Below are 10,000 nucleotides of genomic sequence, written 5' to 3'. Positions count from 1 at the left end.
AACAATGAAAATTACATGTTTGGAAAAAAATTGCATCTCTGTAAGCTTCCAGAGCTTTTATTCACTCATCAGCCTCCAAACAAACGCCTTCATATAGTTTATTCAAAAGAAACTTCCAAATTCCCTCCTTCCTTTTTTTTTTTCTTCACAGAAACATGTAAAATGTAAATTTTTTTTAAGCAAGAACATTTATTTAAAGTGAACTTGGCTGGAAATCTTTTTTTTCTTTCTCCCCGACGCTCCACACCGAGCGCCGCGGAGACAGGGCGAGAAATAACCCAGCGCCTGACACTCACTATTTTTGGCCCTTTTTATTTTCCCTGGATATCGAATTCTTTTGTTATTGTAGAGACAGAAAACACAGACTAGTTTCTACAGAACTCATCCATGGGCTCGTGAGCTTGAAGAAATGCGTTCTGCTATGTAATTAAGTGATCTTTTAACAAATATAATTAAAAATAAGTATATATACACTGTTGTGTCAAAAGTATTTGGACACCCGTCTTTTCCACACATGTGGTTCTTTCCCAAAACGTTCGAGGCACACAATTGTATCTTTGGTTGCATTTGGTAGCATGAAATTTTTCTTTCACTTCATCTAAAAGATACCTGTTCTAGCATGGCAATGCTCCTAAACTGGTTTTCATGGGTTGAAAGATGTGGAAGATCTCCTGCTATTGAGCTCCAACCGTATGGAACAAAAATGAATGTGAACACTGACTGCACTCCAGGCCTCCTCACCTCTCCTACACTCACTACCTGACTCGAATGGCTGAAAGGATTATTGATGCTCCCCTGCCCACTCTATAGGAACTGTACCCATTCAGAGTGGAAAAAAAGGTCCCAGAAAATCACTCTGGATCCTTCACATCTAAGCTATATGTTTTTTGAACTTTTGCTGTCTGGCCGACGCCACAGAGCAGCAAGCACCAAGACAGCAAGGCACCGGAAAGGTTTGTTCCCTCAGGCAATCCACTCATGAACACTTAAAGACTCTCCCTATTGTACAATAAAATAAAAGACGCGTGCAATACCATTTTTATTATTCTGATTCTGTATCTTTTTGCAGTAATACTCTATTTTCTTTATAACAAAATGATAACAATATACTTTTTTATTTATTTAGCTTTTTTTTTTTCTTCATGTGCAACTGGAAGCTTCTGTCACCAAAACCTTGTAAGTGCAAACATACTTGGCAATAAAGCTCTTTCTCTTTACTAACACCCTTGTAGCTGAATGAATCTCACACAAATCTCCACCAAATCTTGTCGAACATCTTCTCATAAGAGTGGAGGTTCTCAGAACAGGACATAGACAGTGACATAGATGTGGAAAGGGATGTTCAAATGGAGGCTTGTGTTTTGGCCATTTAGTGTGTATTACCTGGTAGGTGTGAATACTGGATTGTGATTGGCTGTAAGGAGGTTCAGTTGGAATACTGGATTGTTATTGGCTGGAAGTAGTCCAGTTGTGAGTTTTAGTGCATTGAACACGCACGTTTGTGTTTGTCAGTTGAATCTGAATGAATGTGCTGGTTACCACCACCTGTAACCATAGTAACATCCAGTTCCAGCTCCATCCATACTAAGTGAAAGATGGTAGACATTCCCTAATGACCTCACTGAGGTCCATGAAGGAGTTTTATATGTGCTGGAATTTATATGATGAATATGGTGATGAAGGCACAAGATTACCTTGGAGACGAACTGGAGACGAACCGGAGAAGAAAATGAGAAACAATGCGGGAAAACTTTACCAGGAATGTGTTAACTTTATCAGCCTCGTAATCAGCAGAGACGTGACACGGACGCTTGTCATTTCAGCATGCAAACATTTTAAATTACTCGACTAACTGTAACTCGGTCAAACTCACCTGACCTGTTCTATCTGTCCATCTATTCATCCTCTTATCTCTCTCTCTCTCTCTCTCTCTCTCTCTCTTTCTGCATATTTATTTAGTCATTCCATTATATCTCACATAAGGACATACTTCCTCCTTATAGTTTCATTGTGACAGTAATGCACATGCCTTTGCCATCTAATCTGCCACATTTTCCTCCTCAAGAAGCTGAATGAGCAGCATTGTTGACTATCCACACACACACACACACACACACACACACACACACACAAGCTGCTTACTGATGTGCCTCCATAATCTCGATAAAGACTTCAGAAAAAGCTTCGCATTAAGCTCAAGGAGAAAAGCTAAGTCAGTGTGGAATATGGGATTTTGCCTGATTAGTGAAGACACTACTTGATCAAAAGTTTGTAGACACCTCACCAAATGTGCTTTTTGAACATTTCCATTCCATCGATCAGCCAGAACATTATGACCACCTGCCTGATATTGTGTTGGTCCCCGTTTTGCTGCTAAAACAGTCGTGACCCATTGATCATTAACAGCATGAACTTCTTCAATGGTTTGAGCTACAGATTGTCTGTTGGATTGGACCACAAGGACCAGCCTTCGCTCCCCACGTGCATCAGTGAGCCTCAGCCTCCCACGACCCTGTCGCCGGTTCAACACTGTTCCTTCATTGGAGCACTTTTGATTCTGACCACTGCAGACCAGGAACAGCCCACAAGAGCTGCAGTTTTGGAGACGCTTTGACCCAGACGTCTAGACGTCACAATTTGTCAAACTCACCCATTTTTCCTGCTTCTAACATCAACTTTAAGAACAAAATGTTCACTTGCTGCCTAACAAATAAATCCACCCACTAACAGGTGCCATGATGAAGAGATCATCAGTGTTCTTCACTTCACCACTCAGAATGTTGTAATGTCGATGTTATTCCTGGATGGTGTATTTGCAAAAGTTGGTGCAAAAGAAAATTAAATTGAAATTATATTATTTACATTTGCGACAACAGAACAAGTTGCCACTCTGGTGCTTCTTTAAGAAGCTGTGGAACGAACTTATTACGAATGAACAACATGGTCGTTGATGTTCAATGAAAATACAATTCGCAGACGTCTTAAGTGACATCTTACGCTCCTAGAGAGTAATTTGAGAGGTCAGTCTTTTCTTTGCTTTTCTTTATCTCTGCTGTTGGATGTCGATCTGCCAAATGCATAAATGTATGAATGAAATTATTCAGGGTCTTTGTGCTCGTCATTAAACTGCAAAATAGCAGAATTTCGGAGAAACAAAATACCCCTCAGGAACGAATAAATGTCTTGCTCGATTTACGGTCGATTTTCCAGCATTAAGAAGACTTGAAATAACTTTAAAAGGACTGTATATATATATAAATACAAGGATAAACATTATTATTGGATAAACAACCATTTTTATAATATTTTAAAATATAGGTGGCATTTATACCTACATATATTTCTATATCCGTGATATAAAACATGAACACTATACAATATATGTGCTTTACATATATTGCCATTTATCAGATTTCTGTATGGGACATGTTACACATATCAAATCCAGTTGGGTAACACATTCATTTTAATATTGCAACTTATAAAGCGTTCAAATTAGCATATAATTTACATATTCAAACCACTGTTGGATATGGCAAATGTAAATTCTACAAATAATAATTAAATGATATAATATTAAATAATGATATAATATATTTTTTTGTAAATTACATCATTTTCATTGAACCTTCTTGCAGGCTAGAAATTTTTTTTTTATTTAATTTAGGAAATGTAATTCATGAGTTTGGGAAATTCCCGGAACAGCAGTTTCTTGTGACCCTGAGTTACTATAAATACTGACTGATATGAATTACCCAAAACTTCTAGCATGTTTCCGTGTTATCTTCACCTATCTTTCATCTAATCAAAGCTCCAAAGAACATCAAGGTCATGTGGAAAAACTTGTTTGATTTTCAAGCCCATCACTGATCTTTCAATAAGAAGGCATCCTGATCCGAAAGCCATCACTGTTCTTGAGATTCAACCCAAAAACCCCTGAGGCAGGAGAAACCACATGTTTTAATCTCATTATAAAATTTGTAACAATGATGACAATCCAGAATCACTTTGCATCGCTTTGTGGTGCAGGTTGTGACCTGTCTGATCCCACCAGTGTTCCTGCGCCTGCAGGGGTTTTTCAGACCTGTGCGCTTACACCACTTGGTTCAGATCAAACAAAAGGAGGTATGAAGGAAAAACTCGTCTCCGGAGCACGGCTTTTCTAAGTCATCCGAGTTTGTCTAAGTTTTTTAAAGATCATCAGCTAGAGATGATCATATCCAAATTAGTGCTAATCTAAACAAGGAAATGCATTTTTTTTAGTCAGTCTAGTTCCTATTTCTGGTCCTGGAGAACCTTCTGTCATGCACATTGTAGTCTTTTCCTGCTCAGGAACATGTGAGTAAGGGCCAAGCAGAAAAAACTAACCCATATTGTACCGGGGGTTCTCCAGGACCAGGATTAAGAACTCCATATGAACTCCATACCTCCACACCAGCCTGAAGAGCTTTTTCTTTTACTCAAGTTTTTTTTAATCCTCCATGACTTTACTTTTCTACATGAGCTTCTGCCTTGGATGTGTTGTGAACTTATCAAGGTAGTGTGATAGTGTACAGTGTCACCGACTCCACTACTAATGCAGTGGCATTCGACAGAACCTAAATAACTAGTCTTCTATAAACCTGGTCTTTAATGAAGCAGATGTTTGTTTATTCACTCCTCCTGCACTGATCGGCTTGGTGTGCATCTACAAGAGGAACAGCTCGGCTTGGTGTGTATCTGAAAAAGGATCAGCTCGGCTTGGTGTGTATCTGAAAAAGGATCAGCTCGGCTTGGTGTGTATCAACAAGAGGATCAGCTCGTATTGGTGTGTATCTACAAGAGGATCAGCTCGGCTTGGTGTGTATCAACAAGAGGATCAGCTCGTCTTGGTGTGTATCTACAAGAGGATCAGCTCGGCTTGGTGTGTATCTACAAGAGGATCAGCTCGGCTTGGTGTGTATCTACAAGAGGATCAGCTCGGCTTGGTGTGTATCTGAAAAAGGATCAGCTCGGCTTGGTGTGTATCTGAAAAAGGATCAGCTCGGCTTGGTGTGTATCAACAAGAGGATCAGCTCGTATTGGTGTGTATCTACAAGAGGATCAGCTCGGCTTGGTGTGTATCAACAAGAGGATCAGCTCGTCTTGGTGTGTATCTACAAGAGGATCAGCTCGGCTTGGTGTGTATCTACAAGAGGATCAGCTCGGCTTGGTGTGTATCTACAAGAGGATCAGCTTGGTTTGGTGTAGGACTACAAAAAACACACCTTTCTTCTTTCTGTGCCTTTGTGTCCTTCTCTGTTGAATTCCTTTCCATTATTATTATTATTATTATTATTATTATTATTATTATTATTATCCTTTAATGGACGGTGGTTTTGTGGCCTTGGTTATGGATTTCCGTTTATTCCTGCTGATTTCAGCTCCTGTGAGTTTATAGAGCGTGAGGATGTAAATTCACCTCTGAAAGCCTATTTCAATGTTCAGTGTTTTTTTTTATATTCCGATGTAAAAGATTGAGAACATTAACGTGATCATAATTAGCTGATGAGTCGAATTCTGCGCATTAGGCAACGGGAGAAATGCTAAACCGAGCCATGAAAGAGTGGTAGGAGGAAGCGGTGCTGCAGGATGGGAGATAAGAAATCCACGTTATATAATTGAGTGAAACAGATTGAAGATCTGATGAAATCACCGTATTCTGTAATAGTCTCAGTGGAAAAAAACCCTGAAATTGCTGAGCAACACTAAAAAGTACACAACGCGCCGATATTCCAGCGCTTACACACTCTTTATTCCTGATTGTTCGGATTTTGCGGAAATCTCTGAGCTCGGGAATGTTTCTTACCGGAAGACGAAGTCGCTGGAATCGATCAGTTTTCCATAATGGGACAAGAGGAGATTTCCGGAGTTTCCCACCACGGAGCAGGAACGGCATCTGGAAGGTCCGGCATCCACGTAGCGCTGCTCTCCAGGAACAAACTGAAATAACCTGTCCGTCACTACATTCAGGTTAGATGGATTTTCCTCACCCTGAAGTGACTACACACACACACACACACACACACACACACACACGCACAGGAAAACATACAGTGGCTGTGAAATTTTTAGAAACACCTGAGACACACATGTTCCTTTAGTTTCTATGCAACAAACTCAGTAAAAGGCAAAAACACTGTAGAGGACAAATGGGACATTTTTGTCTCTACCAGAAGAACTTTAAGATGGAGAACAGGAGAGAAGATGTGATCAGACTTCCTCACCCCCACACTCACACATTGAGTTGTTTTGGAGCAGGGAAGATTTTAGAAAGTGAAGGGAATCCTGAACCAACACAGCTCCTATTCCATACACCATACAGTTCCGTCTAGACTGCGGCTCATAGAAACGACTTCACCGTACAACAAGACGATTAGCCGAAGCGCACGTCTGAGTTCTGTACGTGTTATTTAGAGAGCAGACAGACTTCTGGAGTGATATCATGGAACGACCTGCCCAGTCACTACACCTCAATCCTACTGAACTGCTCTGAGATGAACAAGAAAATCTCCATCTAGTGAAGAAGTTTTACAAGAGACACAGCAAAATTTTTCTATCTATCTGTCTGTCCGTCCGTCCGTCCGTCCGTCCGTCCGTCCGTCCGTCCGTCCGTCCGTCCGTCCGTCCGTCCGTCCGTCCGTCCGTCCATCCATCCATCCGTGCATATCAGTGTTTTTCATTCTTTCCTCCTACACCTTTCACTGTGTAAACCTGCTGTGTTGCTGATGGAAGAAGGAAGTGATGGACGAATGGTTGATCGGATGAGTGGAGGTGTGAAACACTCCTAGTGAAGGACAATCTGAGATTTTTAAATTCAGGAGGAGGTCTAAAGCTTCTCCTTTCTGACACCTGGAACATGCACTCTGATGGAATACAGCCGAGATGAAAATCAAGCCCTGGCCCTCTGTCTCTCTCTCTCTCTCTCTCTCTCTGTCTCTCTCTCTCCCCATGTTCCTGTCATGTGGCTGATGGAGAAGGAGAATGTGCTTGAAAGCCTCCTGTTTCAGGGAGAAGGCCTTCAACTTGTTCGCACTAAATGAAACACAACCGAATCGCTTTTCACTCCGACTGGAGGAAACAAAAAGAAAAAACACTTTCTGATCTCTCACTCGTTTCTCCCAATTACCAGTGCGCTCTCTCTCTCTCTCTCTCTCTCTCTCTCTCTCTCTCTCTCTCTCTCCACGCTGCTCGCTCAATCAGTTCAATCACTCTGTCGTTTAACCGCGTCATGCTCGGGGCATTCTGGGTAATCATACGATCGATTTCGCTCCGATTCTGATGCCTTTAAAGTGAGCAAACACACTTTCAATGTTTATTAATGAAACAGAGTGGAATGGAGACGAGGCGCTCGACAGAGGCTCGTTCCGTTCTCTGAACACCGCACCATGCACCGTTTTGGCATGTTGACTGTCGTTAGCATGTCGTAAGCATGTGCTCAACATTAAATTACTGTAGAGGTCGTGCAAAGTAATAAAGACAATGAGAGTTTCAGATACAAGTCCATTATTTACATTTACATTCCTGCCATTTGGCATCCAGACCGAATTATAATTATTTCATTAATACAACTGAGCATTAGAGGGTTAAGGGCAGTGCTCACACGCAGAGCACTGGAAGCTTAGTGACTGAGATTAAAACTCATGACCTTCTGATTAGAAGTTTAACATCTTGCCCAATGAGCTACCACTTACCACTTACTACTTACCAAAATACAGCCGAGAGTGAAGTCAGACAGTTTGTTCTGAAAGAAAATATGTTTCATCCTTCATCCTTCATCTCTCTCTCTCTCTCTCTCTCTCTCTCTCTCTCTCTCTTTAAACCCCGGTATTGCCAATCTGCCACTCTTGTTTTACTCGCAGTGGTTTATGTGACTCACTGTGGCTTGTGTGACTCACTGTGACTCACTGTGGCTTGTGTGACTCACTGTGGCTTGTGAGGCTCGCTGTGACTCAATGTGACTCACTGTGGCATGTGTGGCTTACTGTGACTCATTGTGGCTTGTGTGACTCACTGTAACTCAATGTGACTCGCTGTGGCTTGTGTGACTCGCTGTGGCTTGTAAGGCTCGCCGTGACTCAATGTGACTCGCTGTGGCTAGTGTGGCTCGCTGTGGATTGTGTGGTTCCCTGTGGTGTGTAAGGCTCGCTGTGACTCAATGTGACTCACTGTGGCTTGTGAGGCTCGCTGTGGCTTGTGAGGCTCACTGTGACTCAATGTGACTCACTGTGGCTTGTGTGGCTCGCTGTGGCTTGTAAGGCTCACTGTGACTTAATGTGACTTGCAGTGGCTTGTGAGGCTCGCTGTGGCTTTTAAGGCTCGCTGTGACTCAATGTGACTCGCTGTGGCTTGTGTGGCTTGCTGTGGCTTGTAAGGCTCGCTGTGACTCAATGTGACTCGCTGTGGCTTGTGAGGCTCACTGTGGCTTGTAGGGCTCAATGTGACTCAATGTGACTCACTGTGGCTTGTGTGACTCAATGTGACTCGCTGTGGCTCGCTGTGGCTTGTAAGGCTCGCTGTGGCTTGTGTGGTTCGCTGTGGCGTGTAAGGCTCACTGTGACTCAATGTGACTGTGGCTTGTAAGGCTCGCTGTGACTCAATGTGACTCACAGTGGCTTGTGAGGCTCGCTGTGGCTTGTGAGGCTCGCTGTGACTCAATGTGACTCGCAGTGGTTTGTGAGGCTCGCTGACTCAATGTGACTCGCAGTGGTTTGTGAGGCTCGCTGTGGCTTGTAAGGCTCGCTGTGACTCGCAGTGGTTTGTGAGGCTCGCTGTGGCTTGTAAGGCTCGCTGTGACTCAATGTGACTCTCAGTGACTTGTGAGGCTTGCAGTGGCTTGTGAGGCTCGCTGTGACTCAGTGAGGCTCGCTGTGACTCAGTGTGACTCGCTGTGGCTTGTGAGGCTCGCTGTGACTCAATGTGACTCGCAGTGGCTTGTGAGGCTCGCTGTGACTCAATGTGACTCACTGTGGCTTGTGAGGCTTGCAGTGGCTCGTGAGGCTCGCTGTGTGTCGTAGGCTCGCTGTGACTCAATGTGACTCAATGTGACTCACTGTGGCTTGTGAGGCTCTCTGTGGCAATGTGACTCACAGTGGATAGTGTGGATAGCTTTTGATAACAACTGTTTCTCGTATTATAACTTAGCAAAAAAGAACAAAACAACAGCAATTAAATATTTAATATTAAATTATTTAACCAAATGACTATATTTGGCTTTTGGTCCTTCAAATCCATAATGTTTCACTAATGCTGTGGTGTGATCAGGTGGAGTTACTGTTACATCATAAAACCATACTTTGAAACCAAAAGATCATGCTGTATCTCAGACTATTATTCTGCTATGTCTCTGTTATGTCTCATTCCAGATTTCCACTTCGTTCTGCTTTTGTATTAAGCTTCACTCTTCAGAAAAGGTTTTCTACTAGATTTTGGGGTTTGGCTGTAAGGATTAGTGATCATTTACTGATAAAAAGGGCATTGGAGATCAGATACTGATGCTGTAATGTCAAAGAGTCTACAGGAAGCTCCAAAGGAGTTCAACATTGACTGTGTAGTATGATGTCTTCCAGCACCCACTTTCTGTTTCTGGAGCATGTCATGGCAGAACAGTGTTTGGGCCATTTAGTTTAGAGGGAACTTGTTATGTAATGGTGGGCAGAGATTTTTGAGGAAGAACCTCATATAAAAAAAACTAAAGATGCAAACAATAAAAGTGAAATGTGTACTAACCAGCCACCACCTGTAGGTTTCCTCACTGAGCTCTCTATTCGATCTGGACAGCAGGGGAAGAACAGACTGGTTGAACCTCTCGCTGAACCACGGGTCCTCCTTCTCCGTGTCCCAAACGCAGGAACGGCACCCACACGACCTACTACCGACGTTCTGAAATGGGCCGAAGAAAAACGAGGTATCTCGAAATAAAAACGTGGCCAAAGAAACGAGGCTGAAGATCAGCATCAGAGCGTGAAGCCTCCTGTGGGTT

At 42.6% G+C, this 10,000-nt stretch overlaps 1 protein-coding gene across 1 annotated transcript in view; it reads right to left on the bottom strand.

Annotated features, from left to right (window-relative positions):
• LOC124392891 (CMP-N-acetylneuraminate-beta-galactosamide-alpha-2,3-sialyltransferase 1-like) overlaps nucleotides 1–10,000 on the bottom strand; it is a 28,973-nt gene that overhangs the window by 4,606 nt on the left and 14,367 nt on the right. The window contains exons 2-3 of the mRNA XM_046860150.1: nucleotides 9,748–10,000; nucleotides 5,828–6,021 (exon numbers count right to left, since the gene is read on the bottom strand). The exon at nucleotides 9,748–10,000 is cut by the window's right edge and continues 411 nt beyond it. Of these exons, the coding sequence (XP_046716106.1) occupies nucleotides 5,828–6,021; nucleotides 9,748–10,000 (447 nt within the window). The remainder of the gene's footprint in view (nucleotides 1–5,827; nucleotides 6,022–9,747) is intronic.

Source organism: Silurus meridionalis, chromosome 10 (assembly GCF_014805685.1).
Source record: "Silurus meridionalis isolate SWU-2019-XX chromosome 10, ASM1480568v1, whole genome shotgun sequence".
Lineage (NCBI taxonomy): Eukaryota > Metazoa > Chordata > Actinopteri > Siluriformes > Siluridae > Silurus > Silurus meridionalis.
Note: the sequence above shows the minus strand (reverse complement) of the source record. Positions and strands in the feature narration are given on the sequence as shown.